This window comes from Corvus kubaryi, unplaced genomic scaffold (genome assembly GCF_017639235.1).
Source record: "Corvus kubaryi isolate FWS band 111438036 unplaced genomic scaffold, C.kubaryi_AGA036_p1.0 133, whole genome shotgun sequence".
In the NCBI taxonomy this organism is placed as follows: Eukaryota; Metazoa; Chordata; class Aves; order Passeriformes; family Corvidae; genus Corvus; species Corvus kubaryi.
Window position 1 is genome coordinate 8,253,827 of NW_024580667.1, and position 19,557 is coordinate 8,273,383.

The following is a 19,557-nucleotide window of genomic DNA, read 5'->3' on the forward strand; positions in this document are numbered from 1 at the left end:
TTGGCAGCGGACTCTGTGATAACAGGGACTTCCAGTCAGTTGGATCATAGATGTATTTCCCCAGAGAGGATCAAGATATGCTGTAAGTAACTGATAGATGCAAACATAAGTCAGTTCCAGTGCCAACTAAAAAATAAAACAGTCTCACATCAATACAAACCTTTAAAGACTCTTTTGCATGAATAATATATTTTTCTAAGGGAAGTTTATCAGAGAATGGAGCTTCTGATGGACAGACAGAAATACTTCATGAAGGAAGCTGGCAACTGTGGAATGGATATCAATATCGAAAAGCAATTTATGAGAGTTTTTTCTCCCTTCTTACAGCTAAACCTGATCTAAAATCACAATTAGGCCTAGGTATCATTATGCTTTGAAACATAATTCTGACACATACTGGGTAGTAATTTCAGTGTTTCTAAGGAGACGATTAGTCATGTCAGTGAGGTTTGACTTGCCAAACCACAGCCCTACTGCCTAAAATTGACTTTTCTTCCATAAAATATACTAACACTAATGTTCATTCATTTGAGAGGCAGTATCTTTCAATTCTTTTCAGAAAGGAAACACTCTACTGACTTCCATCTCTCGCTATGAAGAAAGAACTGTCATTTTTCAGGTCCTATAAAACAGCAACAGTGAGGAAGCTTCTGTCCAAGGGGCCTTCAATGCCATCCTATGTTTGTCAGTATAAGTTTCTCTTCTTTGAGAATACAGCTAAGATTATTCATGCTCCTCATCCCCTCCTCCCCCCCCGCCTCAATTGGCCTCTGTCATTATTACTTTTAACATGTATACCTCAAAGAAAGAAATCAGAAAAGAGACTGCTTGGAAAATATGCTGCATAGTTTTCCAATAGAAGCATTAGCTCAAATTCAAAGAGATTTTTTAAAAAAAGAACAAACTAAACCAAAACCAACCAATCAAAAAATCCCTGAACAAAAACCCCAACAACCTGTCTTGGTATTTCTGTAATAATGATTATTTTTTGAAACAACTTCAGCAATAGATTATATCTCTATATTAGCTGCAGCCTATCATATTAGAAAAGCTTTTGCCAACCTGAGACCCATTTTAAATGCCAATTGCAGAGGAAATATTCCTCCTACCTCCAAGCAGTTGCTTCTGCTTCATATTTCTACAGTTAATGACATTTATTACAATGTTTGCCTAGGGACCAGAAATAGAAATATTTATCCTTTAAGGAACAGAAGTGTTGAAGAAAATGTATTTACCCAAATTTCATGTCTTTTTTTTTTTTCTCTGTCATTCTATTTTTTTGGGGGTTTTTTACATTTTTTTTTTGGCAAAGAACTGTAAACTTATGAATGGCTAAAAGATAAGCTGTTTTGAAAGAAAAGAACTGTCATTCTAAGGCTATCTTGCTGCACAGCCTCTTTCCAAAGTGATTTGTTTTTTTAATTATGATTATTAAACAGCTCTTTCCATGTTTTAAAAAGCTTATTTATTTACTTATTTATTTTTTTGAGAAGCAAATTTAAAAAGATCAATCAATGCAATGGAGAGTGCTACTCCAGTATGATTGTGTTCTGGTCCTTCAGGTGACCACAGTTCTAATCTGATTCATGCAAATTTATTTCAGTGAAATCATAAGAGAACAGAGCAAAACAATTTTATTTTCATAATTCTTATTTTTCTGGGAGGTCACTCTAAACAAGGCAGCAGTGCTGTAGTGAAGAGAATCACTGGAATGAACTGGAAATTTATAGTTAATATGTTAAAGGTGAGAATTGTTGACAATTAAAAACGGTAACCAAGGGCCGGATGTACCATGACTGGCACCAGAGATGACCAGGAAAGATGTAGTCTTCAGTTTGGGTCAAAATTAGGGGGAAAGTTTGATTCATAGGAATTATGTTTCAGGTCTGAACAACCTGTCATTATTCTTGCTTCCTTGTATCCTATGTGTACTTATGTATACATAAATGGTTCTTAGAATCTTGTGCCTATTTTTCACTTCATAAGGTATCTAGTTCCTTGATAAGAAAGAGTCAGAGAGGAAAGGTTTACATGAAGAGTTTAAAGACAGCTTAGTCCTGGTTCATGGGTAATTATTTTTCATTACAAAGCAGCACTAATGGCAGAGAGAGGCTTCTTCTAACACTAAGCCTTGACCTCCTGGTGAAGCAGAATGACAGTCCCATTTGACCCACCTCTTCACTGTCATGTGAGGGGAAGGGAATGTAATTCTTAAAACGGTATGAGGGTCAGTGAGGGGCTAATGAAAATTTTCCATGAACAACGATGATCTAGGAAGGAACAGTAGCCCACACTATTATCCAGGCAATACCTACTGGGTAAATAAAGTTGCAACTACCTCTCCTATAGCTCTACATATTTCACAGGTGTCCTTTTCTATGTCTGCAATTATGAAACTCAGAGCAGTATTAATTCAAAACATTTTATTTTTTAAATAGCTAGTTTAACTTTAAAAGAAAAACAGTCTTTCTATAAATGATTCAGGGTGACTGATGCATTACTTTGATGTCCAAATACTGTTTAGCATATAATAAAATTATGAACCCAGCTGGAATTACAGAATCTGAAGTGAATATCTGAAGACTTTTCAGAATGTGATCAGAAGAGTTTGTGACTGGGAAGACAAGCGCACAAAGCATTGCATGACTCTACTTGTAATAAAGAAATTGGAAAATGTGTTCAAAAATATTTTCTGCATTTTACTGAGTACGAAGCTAAGGATTGGCCCCAGCACATCTAACCTGTCTTCATAACAGCCTGCAAATAACTAGAAAAATCTAGATTAGCTAGAAATGAGCAGCTCTTACCTGCCAACATCACTCCGGGAGGTTTGACAGTCCCAGGCAACCGTGTATTGTGCAGTTTTCACTGCCAGTTTGACATGCTGCCTGGTTTAGAAGCACTGGAAACTTTAGGCAGAAAAACAATTACCAAGTGGGTGCTGCTGGAAAGCATTTTGCACAGCTCACTTTCAAGGAGGAGGGCTGTGGGCAGTCTGAGATCCAGCAGGGAGAGAGACTTGTAGCAGCACAGGAAAATTTCAGCTGACCTTTATGGAAAATTCCAATGTCTGTCTTAGCTCTCAGAGAGAAGTTCAGTGTTTAATTTTGTAGCAGTTTTGATGAGATAGGAGCTTTAGAAGTGCAATGCAGCCATGAACTTAAAGGCAATGGCTTGAAATTTGGGCAGGATACTGCCAGCAGAGTGCAAGCATTCTGCTTTCCTTTCACATTTTGGGATGGGCAGAACAGGCTATCACTAACTTCTCCTGTTAGCTGTTGGGGATCTGGTTTTTTGTTTTGAAGTAATACTGCCTTTCTTAGTGCAAATACTGATTTTACCATATGAATTGCTATTTGAAAACAATTATCAATGATTTAAGCAAAACGACTTTCAGTTTAATGATTTTAATACCATTAAAATATATATGTAACCACACTGGTCTCATGATAACTGTCTTCGACTTAATTTTAAACCTACAAAATATTATTTGCAGTTACACCTTCAGAAAATACCAACTGAAGTCTGGGATCATGATAGAGAAATGAGTTTCAAATGCAAAGAGAAAAGAATCACCTTCTTTTCAGGCTATTGTCAAGAGTTAGTGCACACATGTATAATACTGATACCTACTGTCAGCTGTTGAACAATGTGGCTGCAAAATATGGCTGGGCTGAAGGGATCTTGTAGTGACATAAAAGAATACCACAGGTATTTTCATAGAATCATGGTATCACAGAATTGTTTAGATTGGAAAAGACCCTTAAGTTCATCAAGTCCAACTGTTAAAAACATGGTTAAACAAATAGTAAAGCTGACACACTGCACAAGCTGAGCAGAATACATCATAGTCCTTCTGCATAAATGTTTGTGGTTTAGCTTAACTCTGGCTGATCCCCAGGTAATTTGGGTATCTCCTTAAGTAGGGATCAATACATTTAAATTAAATTCTAACCCAGGTAATCCAATTTTCTTCTTTTCTGTGTGAAAAAAACCATTTTGAATCTAGGCAACACTTCAGCAAACATCTTGATTTGTCATTCAAGCGTTATTTTTTCCATTTCTATATCAGCTGCAGGAAAACTATTGAAAGATGTCTAGAAACAAGACAGAGACCATTTAATTTCAAATGAAGTTATTTATCCTGAGTAGCAAACAATCAGGCTATCATAAACCAAATTATATTCTTTATCTACAAACCAGAGCAGAGAGGTTTCTTCATCCTCCCTGTACTCTGATGTACTTTTGGGACTCTGCCTAATAGTGAGGGTGGTAGTGCAGGCTCCAAAACTATTCAAGTCTCATCTTCTCTGAGATTACCAAAGAGGGTGCCAATTATTGCTGACTGTAATAGCATTTTCTGTGATGTAGACATTGTCAGACAGGAATCAAAATGAGATATGCCTGTTAATTTATAAACAGGAATTTAGTGTCTTTTCGTCCCTCTTCTCATTAATCTAGTACAGATGGTTGAGAGATAAAGAGAGATTTTGAGTTCTGAGTCTTTGAATTCATTGGTAGTGAAACTAAAGTTGCTTTTTTTTTTTTTTTATCTCCAAACCTGGAACTGTCTGAACACACTCAGAAAGCTCCTGCCTATGACTGCTCTTGTAATGCAGTATTGCAGTAGCTATTAGAATGTGGTTTTATTTATTTTTTTGGTCAGCCTGTTTTTCAAGAATGGCTGACAGACAGGGGTGACATTTCACAGACTCCAACAGTGTCACAAAAATCATCATTTGACAGAACTACTATGCAAATAACAAAATTATGTCATTCAGAAGAAAGACTTTGTGAATATCATGATCTTTCAGGCAGCACATCCTAATAGTTAATTGCCACTAGTATTACTAAGAGTTTTTGAGCCTCATTTGCTGCAATATCTGCCTTCTCTTACATTTGCTCCTCCCGAATTTCTTCACTTCCACACAGTTTAAGTTCTCAATTATATTTTTTTCATTTACTTCTGTATTCGTATTTCATTGATCATTAAGACTTGACTCACAACTCTGAAAAAAAAGAGATTCTAAATAATTTTAGTTAATTTTTCCTGGTGTATTAGGCAGAGATAAATATTCCGGAAAGAAAACAAGGGAATAGCAAGCAATTTTTAAAAGCCTGATTTATAATGTAAGCATTCACTTTCTCACAGATGACATATGAAAAAAAGATTAGAAGAATTCTAAATGCTTTTCTAGCTGTCGAGCTGCTTCAGACTCACAATTTCAATATTTACAGCTTGCACTCTAACCTGTTTAACAATGCTTGGTGAAGTACTAGATGTGGATCAAGTCTCAAAGGACAATCAAGGTTATTTAAAACCAATTTGGTATGTGGATGCAAAAGTCTCACCTTATTTTTAGCAGAAAAAATTAATAATATTTCTAATTTTTCCTAGCTAAGTTGTTCTGCTTTTATTCAGTGCAGCAGGGGGCAGAGGGCTTACTGGATGCAACAGATTATTTGTATAATAAAGCCATATTAAACATTAATTTTGTCTTTTAAAAACCTATTCTAATATTCTTCATGCATTTATATTTCAATATTGTTTAGCATTTGTGCACAAGATGCAGAGATATCTCTCAAATGTCTGTATAGGTAGCTAACATAACCTTAGGGAGAGAGAAAAATAGATTTATATGACAGTGTCGTTTACTTTGCTATAATGACATTTCTAGAATAAAAGCAACTAAGCAAGCAAAGGAACACCATGCCCTGGATTACACAGTAATAGCTTCAAGGGCAATTTGGAGCCTCTCATTTTCCATGTTCCTTAGAATGAGCACAACAGTTATAAAGGTTTTCAAACAGGAAAAGGCTGCATGCTGCAGTCAAAGTATTTCATGATGACAGGTAAAGGCAAAGCTGACAGGTAAAGGCAAAGCTCTTCAATGGATTTCATATAAATTCTAAAATTATTTTGAAAACTACCCTTTGGAGGGGGAGAGGGAAATCATGATTTTTTTAAACAAGTAAATGAATGACTAGCTGTGCTTTTGGCTGATGTTTTCACTGTATCATTCTATACAAACTTGGGCACCAAACTTTCACGAAAGCATCATTTCAATGAGATTCAGGTAGGGTACATTCATCACCAGCTAATATATACAGAAATAAATAATGCAAAAATTTAACTAAATCTCTATCACCTTTGAATTTCTCAGTAGTTAGAATCTAACTACTCATAGCTTAAACTGAACAACTCTTGTATAAGAGTTGTGCTACAGTCTGCTGGTACATAAATGATAAATCAAAAGCTTTGCATAACCTTATTTTTTAACAAATTAGAAAAAATTTGGTGCAATAGCTCTGACAATCCTAATGATATAGCAATATTCAATTTAAAAAATCAATTTTAATAGTTTAAAGAGTGCCAAATAGTCTCTGCTATAGCTGTAGCAGTATTTTACCCTTCCCATGTATTCGTCTTTAATTACTTTTCACAGAGGTTTGTCTTGTTTTTCTTTCCCTCTGCTATTTCTTTTTATAAATCAGTTGTACAGAGTAAAAAGAAATCTAAGCATATTCATTCCACTCATATTTTTTTCTTTAATGGAATGTCAACAGCTATTGTAGTTCTGAAGAGCTCAATTGTACCATGGACTGTGGAAGCCAACAGCGGGTTTTAAAAGCTGTGATTATAGCAGCCACTCATGATGACAGATACAACTGTATTCACCTAAATATACTCAGAACTTCTGACTACCTCACCAGCCTTTAGTGTCAATACCATGTTGTGAAAAATGGTACAGATTCCCACAGTAGGGAAACTCATAACTGCATTTACATTGGGCTTCCTATTAAAAAAAAAAACAAAAAAAACCTGCATTTTCTGTATGTATTTTATGTATTTTTCCCATCTCTACTGGTGGAAGTCTCCTGCTCCTTCCACATTTGCATATTCATTTTCTCCCATACACCCCAAATCTTTAAGGCTGTGTTGCTGCAGTCTTCCCAGGCTCCCATTGCACAGTAGAAAGAAATTTATGTTTGTCCTAAACAAATGCTCTATCCACAGATATTCTACTGCCTTGGTTTGAATTCACAGCTACCCTTCCCCTGCACCCAGCAAAACTGTTATCTTATTTAGGAAAGAGTTGGTGTATTACTATAGGCATTAAAAGTCTGCCTTTTATCTCATAGCAGAGCTTCCTAAAAATATAGCAGGAGTTTAAAATTATCTTTCTCTTGTTAAAAGTTTATTTTCCTTCCAGGGCAGGAAGTCCCAGATATTTCTTCAAAGATGTGTTACTCAAAATTTGGTAAAGGTCAAATATAGCTAAGCATTTTTAAAACGGTGTTTGTTTTTTCTCCTCACAAAACAAACAATCATAAAAGCAACCTCTGTTTTGCTTGTGTCTCCTCTCCTCTCCTCTCCTCTCCTCTCCTCGGGGCAAAAGTTTTGGAGAATGAAAAGAGGAGGGTTTTTTTTAAATGGGAAGGTTTTCCGTTGCCTTGGAATCAGCAAACTCTGTTCAAATTTAGTGAATGTGTGTGTGTATCTCTTTAATTAAAACAAATATTTATAATTAAAAGTACAAGAAGTAAAACTGATTTCAATAATCATGTGCCTATGGTTTTTATTTGAATAGATAAAAAATCACAAAATGCCTCTTAGCCATAGAAGAGTACACTTTTCACCTGCTTTCAAATTTATAACATAACAGCCCACCAGTGCAGTGCAAATGATTTTTTTCTTTTCTCAAAATCCTTCAGAGACTACAGGCTTAGCACTGGCCTAGCTTCTCTTTTAATGACTGAAATTGCAGAAAACAATTTTTTTCCATACTAACTTGCTGATAATGCTGAAAGGCCTCTAAGAAAATAAATACCCTTTTTCTATGCATGTTGAAGATACAATCCATATCCTGAAAATGCGACAGTAGTTCAGTTAATTTACCTAGATGTTATCAATTGCCATAAAAAACCCAAGAATTAAGACCACCTCCAATTCTGTTTTTGAATCAGAATTGCATTACTCTACTCATTTTATTTATTCTTCCATAATGTACATGAGCAGGAACTATAAGGACCTTCCACACATGTAGTTCTTCATTATGCAACAATTTACTTATTAAAAAACCTCTCCTTTCTGCCCCCAAAATCCTTTTAAAATACCAAAAGTAAATTCGTCATTTTTCTGTTGACTCTGTATGGTATTTTTAATCAAGTTAATGCAAGTTTTCTGCCCTTGGATACTCTGAAGCACTCAGTTTAATAAAGGAACCAGATCAGCTGTCATGTTCTCTTAGAGGAGTGACTTTGCCATACATTCAAAAATGGAAAGAAAACTTTCAAGTCATGAAAGTCTTAATTTGGCCTGTAAGACCCAACCGACCCACAATTTATATTGTTTGGGTTAGTTTTATTTTTTAATTAAGTAATATTTTTAAGAACTGCTGCTTTCAAAGGACAGATCATAAAAACTCAACACTTATCATGTGTCTTCTGGAACTACTAAGTTATAACAGGACCCTGAATGTGTATTTATAATATTTTATTCCAATTTATATATCCTATAGTCTAAAGTAAGTCATCTTCAGTGCATTATGCTTGCTGTCCACCCCCTAGCAGGCACTTCTGCCTGTATATCTTTCTGAGTTGAGTTTATAAATCCTTGTTCTCTCAGCTTTATGTGCATATCAAAATTACTATGACAGATCACAAAGATGTTTTTAAACCACATAGACAAGAAGACACCTAGAGCAGAACATTACAGACATTAGCTTTTGAAAATACGAGGTGTAATCTGCCAACTATCATTTATAATATATTAGAATAAGACATTACAGAACACATGCAAAAGCATTTTGAAATGTCCTTGACTTTTCAAAAGCCAGACTAGGTCTTTCAAGCATTTTTCTTCATCTTTTCAGCCTCTCTTAGTAAGAGAAATAGTTGCATAGGACTATTTCCTATTAAGTGTACAGCTTTTTATTTGTGCACGAGAATAGGGAAGAAATGAATGCTTTTCCTGTTTTGATCATATAATCTCCACTAAATGTCAAATTATCCACATTTTGCAAGTGTCTTTTCTTCCTAAATCTCTGTTCCTGCCCTCTCATTCATCCCGCTAAACTGTCACTGCTCAAATATAAGCAAAAAGTCTAGATAGTGCTAGCTGTATGAAAATGACAAACAGTTCACATAGCCTTAATTTTTCTTTCTTCCTGGTGGTGTCAGAGTAGCTCCTCAGAAAACTGAATTTACTCATAAAAATATAGATATTAAATTAAAAAAATAAAAAAGCATATGCAACCCACACAGAGGAATGAGCCTATTTCTATTTAAATTAGCTTATCATAATGCATTTTTTGCCCTTTGCCTAGTTATTAATGAGTGACTTTTTGAATTCTGAATGTTAGCTCAAAAATTCTGAAAAACTGATGGAATTGTTTTGAAGGAACAAAACGCCTGAAAATTAAAAACAGTGTTTCACCAACGCTCTGCCACTGCAGGGAGGGGTGGCTGCTGGGCTGGAGGATCTGTCCAGGTGGGAAGGTGCTTGCTTTGACCCCGCAGGAGCAGTGGTCCCTGCTGCCTCCATCTCAGGGGTTATTTTTGTGCTGCCTTTCTTCCCAAGCCTTGGATCCTGTGCTGTGTCTACCCGAGTTTTGCCCAGGGCGGGATGGGCAGGTTTGCTGGAGGGCAGGAACAACCAGAGCAGGGTTTGTGGGGAGCCAGGGTGGCCCCCACAAAGGTACCTCCTCCTGCTGCATGTCTTAGGTGTGACGCCAAGACCCGAAGTGCGTCGCTGGTTTGTGCTTTCATGGGGCAGGCTACGCAAAGAGGTTTTGAGAGAGGATGGTTTGGGCCACTGAAATCACAAACTGAGAGGCAATTACCAACTCCAAAACACAAAAATAGAAGCCTTTCAGTGAAAATGCAAAGAGTCAGAGGGGGTGGCTTATTAGGACAGGTCCAGCCAGCATGGGATGCCATAAGGCAACTGGTGCTTGGGCTTTAGTGCCAGGCTCAAAGCTGTGGAGGAACCAGATGTTCACGGAAAGTTGCACTTCCGTCTTGGATGTGTGTGGAAGAGACAAGTTTTCTTGGCAGAGGTATATGAAAAGAAAACAAAAATCACTTCTCTCCTCAGGTTCTTTACCCACCTGGGCATTAAAGACTATTGATAGCAACATTAAAAATGCCCGGTTAGAAGATATGTGTAAGTACCGAACAGAAGCAGGAACTTATAATAAATTTACCATCTCTACAGCAAAGCATCATAACCCACCTACTTTCTAATAAAACATTTATTCTGTTTACTGCAGCTCTCAAACTAAAACCTTTGTTTTCAAAGAGTACTCATTTTTCTTTGTTTAGTTTGCATTGAATTGAGAATAGTGAAGTATAAAAGGAAAGCTTCCAGTTGTCTTGTAGCCGCAATCATCACTTTCAAAGAAAGCACAGAATGAAAAAAGGAAACTTTGTGTTACATCTGAAGCACAGTTTATTCTAACTGCCAATATTAATCAAAACAGCAGTATTTTAATAAAAAAACCCTACAATTATTTTGTACACTGCAGCTAGCTTAAAGAAATGCATGCTGTGATTCCATCCTAAGAAAACTGAAATACCATGAAAAATAATAACAGTAATGTCACTTTAGACATAACAAGGTAGAAGCAATATATTTTATTAGACCAACTTGTGTATTAAGCCCCTGAGATCTAAAGACAGTCTTGTACACCCAAAAGCTTGCAGGTTTTTTTTTCTCCCAGCTGTACATCTCGTTTAAAAAACAAATATTTCTACTACAGATTTGTACTTGTCTGCTTTGAAAAGCTGACATGAATTTTTGTGCTTGTTTTATAACAAGAAAATATTATGTAGAGCCAGCTTACCATTTCCAAAGGTTATAACCATAACAACCGTGAAATGTTAGAGCAGGATTCATGTGATTTAGATGCCTATATTATAAATCTACATTTGAGTTTGTTAACTAAAACCCTTGGACAGTCAAGAAATAAAAGTGGAATTCTGTAGAATTCAACTCATCTGACATTCAGTGCATTGGCATAAAGAGGGTATCAGTCATGCCATGGAGTTGCCAGGAACAACAGACAGCTCCTATTCCACTGGGTGTAAATATTAAACTTTGGTGAGAGGATTTTTACCTCTAGGAAGAAAAAGCATGCAACAAATCATGTAATCACTATAAATAAACCTTCCACAACTTGAGTAAAATTGTGCTGTGGGAGTAGTGGCTCCATAAAGGGCTTATTAAGGACTGGGAATTTTTGTTGTCATATCGTGTGTCTGGAGAAATATGATCCTCTTGTTTAACATGGGAAGAATGCAGTGAGGTGAACAGAATGATTTAGAAAAGGAGAAAACTCATAGCCATCTTTCTACTCTAGTTCTTCTGTCTTCATTTTGTTTAAAGAACGTGGAGGAAATGCACCGATTTATATCACTCTTGAATCATCTTTCTATGAAGCTGTATCTAATATTTTTAAATTAATCCAGTTCCGGATGTGAATATAATACTCCAAAGCAAAAGGAAAAACTGCATTAAAGAAATGGGAAAGTGTCATTGCTGGTTCCAATTTACTTTTCATATTCAAACAATTATTGTGTGTTATCACATTCACACAGAAAAAAAAACAAGCTGGTAAAATTGTTTTCCTGTATTAAGCTCTCACATAGATAAGTAAAACATCGGAAATTAAATTATTACACAATTTTTATTTAGTAATTTCTATCCCTTTTCACATATCTTTAATTTTTAAACTTTTCAGATAAAGTACCCTAGAATACAGAGTGAATTCTCTTGACTGCTTAATTTTAGCCCTGTAGTCAGTAGGTGTTTTACCCAAATTTATTCCACTAAGAACTGTCTACCAAAGTGAGTAAACTGGGAAGAACTATAGTTTTAGCCAGATTCAAAACTAAAATCTGTACTTTAGAGTAATGTAGAAATAGATGGGCAGGGTTTCCCTTTCTATTATGGTATAAAAAAAATTTAGTCTGCTGTTCATCCTGTCTTGGAGGGTCACTATGCAGCTACCATGCATTTTGCCAGTTACTAAAGCATGAAGAAAGAATATTTAAATTACCTTTAGAAAATGGTTTCATTCATTAATTGAAAGAAATTGAATGACAGAATAACCAATAAAACATCAAGGTGATCTGCAGAGCTGGAATTTAAAAAAGACTGATTTCAATTTTTAAAAGTAACGTCAATTCTCATCTTCCATAACCAGAAAGTCAAAAGATGAAATATTGACTCTTTAAGTCAATGAGCAAATGGAATCAGTCACAGAGAAACTAAGATTTCAGTCTTGATTCACACTTGTAATAGAATTCCAAGTAAAAGTTGTTTGTTAATTTTGATATACACTGTTTTTCTATTGTTTACATACTACATTTTGGGTGATTAATTAATAGTATAAGACAATAGCATGAAAAAAAGCCTTTTTTTTTCCTTGGGGGGGTGGTGAAGGGGAGATGACAATATTTCTGAGGATTTTAAGAGAATTTACTCTTTTAATATAGTGGAATATATATTAGATACCTTCTAAATGATTTTGAGTGTTCTGTTAACACTCTCCCCATCTGATATTGCTGCAGTTAAAATAGGATGTCTTTTCTTCTGTAAAAATTTTCTGCTTCTAAAAACAATTGCAACTATTTCAGATACATGTATTGTCTGAAATTTCTCCCTGAACATATGTACTATCAAAGTCATTGTGCTCAGTAGCTCTGAGATTAGAACTTGCCTAAGCCAAATGAAAACCATTAAAAGCATTGGAAAAGTGCTCTCCATTTTAAAGCTAAATATTCAGTTAGTCTAATAGTGTATAGACTGTTTTTAAGAGTGTGTACAGATTGTTTTTAGGATGGGAGCAACACAAGGTCCATATGCTATTGTACTGGTACATATTAAACTCTGGTTTATTAAAGTACCATCCTAGAAGACTCCACTGTACATATAAATTATCTAAAGCAGTATAAGAAAAGCTTTGGAAATGATAAATGCTTGGTTAGGATAGTATTGGTGGATTTAAAATACTCTAGGGGAATGTAAAAGTAAAATGAAGTCTTCTGATTCCATAGCAATAATGTGAAACATTAACATTCAATGTAATTTATCTACTTTTTAAAAGGTTGTTTAACATGCATCTTGGATGCCTGAACAACAGATTTATTTAATTTTTGCAAGATATTATTGAGCTATGGGTTTATATGTCTTTTATGTCTTTAGTAGTCACTAACATTTTTGTGATAAACATTTTTGTCTGCAGCTTCTCTCTCTCTGTAGAATGGAGTTCATCTTAACAACTTCACTACACTAAACTGAAACAATGGGAAGCACAATCATGATAACAACATCCACTCACACTGTTTTTGTTTCAATATTCTCATATGACTCATGAAGAAAGGGAAATTGACTCACACAAACGAACTTTCATAACTTTGGAAATGTCATTTCCCTACTTTTTTTACTCTCACCTGATGTAATAAAATAGATTTGGTTGGAGTTATTATTTTAACCTTTAAGTCTTTAATTTTACAAACAAGATTGAAAAAAACCCTCAACATATTCAGAAAAAAAAAAAAAAAAGACATCAGTCTATAATAGTAATGCTGTGGTTAGAAATAAGCAAAATTGACATAATTTAACAATAGTATGCACAGTAATGCACTGGACTTCTTGCATAATATCTAATTTATTAATTTAAGTGGAATTCTTCATTTTGATTATGGAATAAGATTTTTTCTATTTCTTACCAATTATTGAAACACACCCCTAACTTTTACTGGCACCATATTGTCCACAGGGAGTACAGGACTCCAGAAGAAGTCAAGACTGCATCATCGACTATTAGAGGCCACGTCCTATCTGTTTTATTAAATAAGTTTTTACCATCCAGCTTTGTCTCCTTCTTTGACTTACAGTCTAGAGGATCTTCTCTCTACCCTGACTATGATGGGAATAATCTCTGATAATTAAAATTGGTCTTTGTGAGCACCTCAATTCAGCATATCATGAAGGAAGAAATGCCAGAAAGTCACCAGCAGCAAGATTGAATATTAATCTGGAATTTTGTCTCCCTTTAACTTTTGCATCTCTTCTTTGGCTAAATTGCTGAAGCTGGTTTTCTAATTCATAATTTTAATTCATAACATAAATAACATGACATCATCTGCACTTCCTTTGAAGTAAAACACATAAAGCTTTGCTCATTGCTGTCTTCATATGAGGCTGGTTTGGAATAACCCTCTAAACTGATTTACAATAAATATGTTAAATAAACAATCATAGAGAACATTTTAATCAAACACCTACATAATGTTTTGATTATTATTACTCAAATGCACACAGGAAATTAATTTAGACCCTTGTTTTCAGGAGTACTAAAATGATTGCACTATAAAAGATCACTCATTTCTAATTTAAAAAAAAAACATTCATCCCATTCTACTGCCATAAATTTGGTAAACCTACAGGATTTTATGCATTTTAAAATGCTAGGTTAGGATTTCGAACATGCTGCTTTCATAATGAATTTGTTGTTTGCTTTATATTTTATTATTCTTTGCACAGAATAATGTTAAATAGAACTTCTATCTGAGTATGTTCTGGAATTGAATTTAATTAATGATGAACCAAAGGAAAGAACATCAGTTCTGATAATTATTAGGATCAGCTGAATCAAGGAGTCGCTGGGTACACTCAATATGGTTTATCCCTGTCATTAACTTCAGAAACCAAGCAGAGTTTGCGCTAAAGCTATAAATGCCTGGAAAACAACCCTCTTTGTTCTTTAATACTTTTCTCACCTAGCACCTGCTAAAAATAAAGAGGAACATACTTATGGCAGCACCTCTCGGCATTGCGATTTATTGAATGAGAAAGAGCAGCACACCTGGAAAAAAATCGAAGCCAACTTTTTTGGGGAAAAAGATGGTGAACATTTTGTCTTATACAGTTAGAATACACTCCACTTGAAGCAGGCTACAACTTTCAAAGTATATGCTTGTGTGTGTGTGTGTGTGTCCCTTTCTTTGTTTTTTCTTTGGTTTTTTATTCACAATATATGGTGGCTGGCTGTGCATAAAACATCCACATGTCATGAGCTGTGAGGCAATGTATATAATTTATTCACAATTATTTCTTCATATTTTTATTTTTACAGTGATCTTTCCAGCCCTTAAAATACATACATACGTGTAGTCATTTAAGATTTCTTACTAAGCTAATGAAGACTAAATCTGTCAGAAAGCAAAAGAGACAAAACTTATTCAACATATCCCAAATTTTAAGCAACACTAAGAGTTGACTACTGCATAACTGAAAGAGAAAAATTGCATTCCTTTTTTTTGCCAAAAGAAACTAAAAATGAAAAAAAGTAATGGCTTGAAGATGGAAAAGAGTGAACTGGCACTTTCAAGGTTATTGCAGAAATTCGTTAAACCAAGCAGGCTGAATATAAATAATAAAAAATATATATTCCTATAGCTTGATTGTAAACATGCTGAAATCTGTAAATCTGAAATTGTGCTCATTCCAGCAGGAGTTTTTTTCAAGGGAACTTCTAGGGGTCTAATCATTGAATAAAGAAAATAAAGGGTATCTCTGAGGAAAGGCTTCAGGATTAAGAATCTACTGATTAGCTCTGATTCCATCTGCAAGATATAAGGTCTTCTTACTTTTAACAGAATGGAAGAAGTATTTTAATATTTAAAACTAAAACGGTCATGGAGGAAGTGAATAAGTAATGTTCCAACTGCAAGGCTGATGGGGTCTGTTTGTTTTGTGATGTTCATGATGGAGAACTATATTTTATTGCAGTAGGGACAGGTATATTCTCTCTCAGACACAGGCTGGACTTCATTTGACCTGGAGGAAACCCTTCAAAAGTGGAAAGAGTTTGCAAATGCCTTGGTACTATAATTAAAAAAAAAAGAATACTATTAAACCTAGTATTTAAATAAATCACTGAAGGAAAATATTTTTGACCCATGTTGTGCACTATGACTAAACTAACACTATACTTTTCTAATAGGATTCTTTCCCAGTACTAAACATACTCTTAATCAAGTATGTCGGAGAGGGCAGGTATGCCTTAATTAAAATTCCATACATAAAAGAAAAACTGCTAATCTGAAGTATAAAAGCCTAGAAATGACTTTGTAAATTGGAGGACATTTTAGAATGTTTAATTGCATAACCACAAACCAAATAACCTACCAATTATGCTTTTTATGTGAATATTTTCATTAGTTACAAGCTAAAATAATCAGTGAATAATTTTTGTTTTGAAAAATGGTAATTTCTAAGTCCAACCTTAGAACAATTAGGAAATTGATTCAAATTACTAAGACAATAATATATTTTCAGTGTGAGATACAGATCTTCAAAAACATTTAAAAGTTTCCATTAAGATCAATGAAAAAACAACCAAACCCAAAACAAAACAAAAACCCCAAAAACAACAAACAAAAAAGTGAGCCATGAAATAGTTGTTACTATAAAGGTGTACCCAAGGTGGCACTGAGTGCTTATAATTTAAGCTAAGAAGGGGCAATTTTTTCGCATTTTTTAAAAGGTATGAAAGTTATCTTTTTCCATGGCTCATAGATTTTTCAACTTCTATATTTAGATTAGATGGATACAGCCTATTAAGTGAGTTTGCTCTTTTTCAAAATGTGTGAATTCCCTTCTTATCTTTCAACTTTAATGAAAAATCAGAATATGAGCCATTCCACGTCTCACTATGAGGCACACAGGTATTTAGGTGTAATGCACTGAGGCTATCATAACAAGAATATACAATACCAATATTGAAAAGAACGTGTGTATATAATTACATCCATAGTTAATAGTCTGTAAGGGCAGCAGGCTCCCCTACAGAAGACAGCAATTCTGCCAAAATGCATTGTGTGGGAAAAAGAAGGCAATCCTTAAGTGGGTGACCATCCACATTTGCCCAGAGAGAAGAAATGGTGAGGAACAGGTGTAACAAAAATTAGTAGTACTGTGAGTAAATCTATTTGCTTGTTCTATTTATTCACATAATATTATAAAGATAATATGAAGACCCACAGTACTACCAAAGGAGTTTACTAACTTGGAGGTTGTCCTTAAACTGCTGGGGTTTGCAGAGGTGGAAATTGAATATTTCCCTCCCTATGCATTCATTCATTTTTAGCACATCAAAATCAGCCAAGTCTCTTTCTGTCTCTGTCTAGTTAAACATTAAATACTGAACTCCTACCTACAGTATGAGCGATGAATTACATTTTTTTAAACTATTCCTACAAATAGTAACATGAATGTGCTTCCAATGCTTTTTTTTTCTTTCTCTTTTCTGTCAGTCTGAGCCTGTTGAAATACTGCTGTGCAGTGGAACACCAGCCACAGGGACAGAAGGGGTCACTTAAAGATGCAGTGAATATGTACTCTCCAAGTCCAGGTATCAAATATTGCAAAAGATAATTGACAACCTCCTTCTGGTATGAATCACACACTTGAAGAACCTTTCTCTGCTTTCTTTATATCAGAGTCAATCAAACAGAGTATATGGATGTTTATTGTGAGATTAATCACTCGACAGTAATTGCCTGTCTGTACTGATCAAATAAATCAATGCTATACAACAACAAAGAGATCCTGCTTATTGAGCTTAAATAAATATGATTGATTACTTGTAATCTCCCAAAAGAACATAAACAGTATGATTTCCAGACTTATCTAATAGGAAAACTGCATTCCTTAATTCACTGTAATTTCTGTTAATGTGAAGGGAGAATGGGATACATTGAAACAGAAAACAAACTTTTCACCATTAAAGGAAATTTGCAAGTCAACCTAATGCTTAATATGTGTGTTACTAGTAGCTGGTGTGCCTCAGATTTATATATTAGATACAAAAAAGGATGAAGAGCAACCTATATAATTATTCTTGAAGATTTGTTTCTCAGTTTACTAGATACTTTGAAGGTGCAAGAACTCATACATGCAAGCCTCTTTGTCAACCACATGGATTTAGTTCACCTCTAATTTGCCAGGAAAATCCCCATTCTGCTTTTTTTTACAAAATATACCATGAAATTATACAGCATTACATAGATCATGAGGTACTCCTGCCTTCCATTGTAATCCTACAATTGTAAAAGCTCATTTTCTAACTTACATGTATGTTCAGCTATATGTTTTACATTACTGTACAATGGAGTTTAGAGGTCTGGTGAAGAACTGAAAATTCAATGGACCACTCTTTACACTGTTCTGCTGCTGTGGACATTACTATTAGAGTATATAGTTTGTTTTCATTGATAATGGATCTTAAATAACGATATGGTAGTTTTAAAGGCAGGTTACATTAAATGCATCTTATGCAATTTCTGTTTGCTGAATTATAGTGTTTATTCATGTTACATAATTACTATGTGGAACTTGATACTTCAAAATGTTTTTGAAGCCAAGACTAAATGGATTAAAAAAATAATCAGACTAATGTAAAATAGATTAATTGATAACCACAGTGCATAACGATTGAGATCAGGAAGTTCTTGAAATATGAACTAGAGAAAGTAGGAAGAGAATAACAGTAAAAATGCTCCTGTCCCTTATCATGTGCTGCTCAAGCACCTGTCACACCCTTGCAATGGTCTCTCTGGGACAGAGCTACTGCTCTGGGGTTGTGGCTACAGCTGTTCTCATGTCCAAAGAAAATTAGAGCTTGTAGCATGGAGTTACTGCTACACCTATTTTTATGTCCCAAGTAATTTAATCACATGACAGAGTAGGAAGAATTAATGATTTATTTTTTTTCTGTTAGAGCTCATGCTTTCTGAATTCACTTGTTCCTTGACCACACTTCCCACTCAATGGAGAGAGAGAGAAAAAAAAAAAAAAAAAAAAAAAAAAAAGCTTTTGGAACAGAAAAAAACAAGACTTGTCAAGGTATTACAGATACCACTGTGAAGTATTCAGGACAGCTTTAATGTATCAACCATTCATACCTAGGCACACAGCAAAGTTGTGTGCAAATGGTACGACTCAAAAACACCCAACTTGAACCACAATATTCAGTGGGCATTTTTTCCTAAATAAAAGAGATAGAAAGAGCCTGTAATTACCTGTAACCGTCAACTCTGTCGTTCTTCTGACAACAAAGAATCCATATTTTAGCTCACAAGTGTAATTTCCAATGTCATCCTCTCTAACTTCCCGAATGACAAGAGTGTCCTTTTTAAACACAATACTTGATCTCCACGTCTTTGACTTGCATTCCTGTTTAAAGAGAATATAAAACTTCAGTGATTGCATTCTTACACTTAAACTGGACCACTGTGGACAATGCTACCCAAAGCCAAGGTGGCTAGGCAAGAGCCCAGGCTAGTTATAAATTTATATAAACTAAATATCTAAAAATCCACTCTATTTAGGTGTTGATTAAAAAGAATTTTATTAGCTGATTTGATATTTATGCCTCTGGCAAGAAAAGGGAGTTGATTCCTTCGGTGGATTTTTTTTTTTTTTAATATTATTTTGCTGAGTGGCTCCTATTTAATTTATTTATTTATCATTACATTTATGTC

At 34.7% G+C, this 19,557-nt stretch overlaps 1 protein-coding gene across 3 annotated transcripts in view; it reads right to left on the bottom strand.

The window, feature by feature from the left end:
- The window catches only part of IL1RAPL1 (interleukin 1 receptor accessory protein like 1), a 696,566-nt gene that overhangs the window by 252,876 nt on the left and 424,133 nt on the right, over positions 1 to 19,557 (bottom strand). For all 3 annotated transcript variants that reach the window (XM_042035783.1, XM_042035787.1, XM_042035797.1), the window contains exon 5: positions 19,096 to 19,249. In XM_042035783.1, coding sequence (XP_041891717.1) covers positions 19,096 to 19,249 — 154 coding nt within the window. The remainder of the gene's footprint in view (positions 1 to 19,095; positions 19,250 to 19,557) is intronic.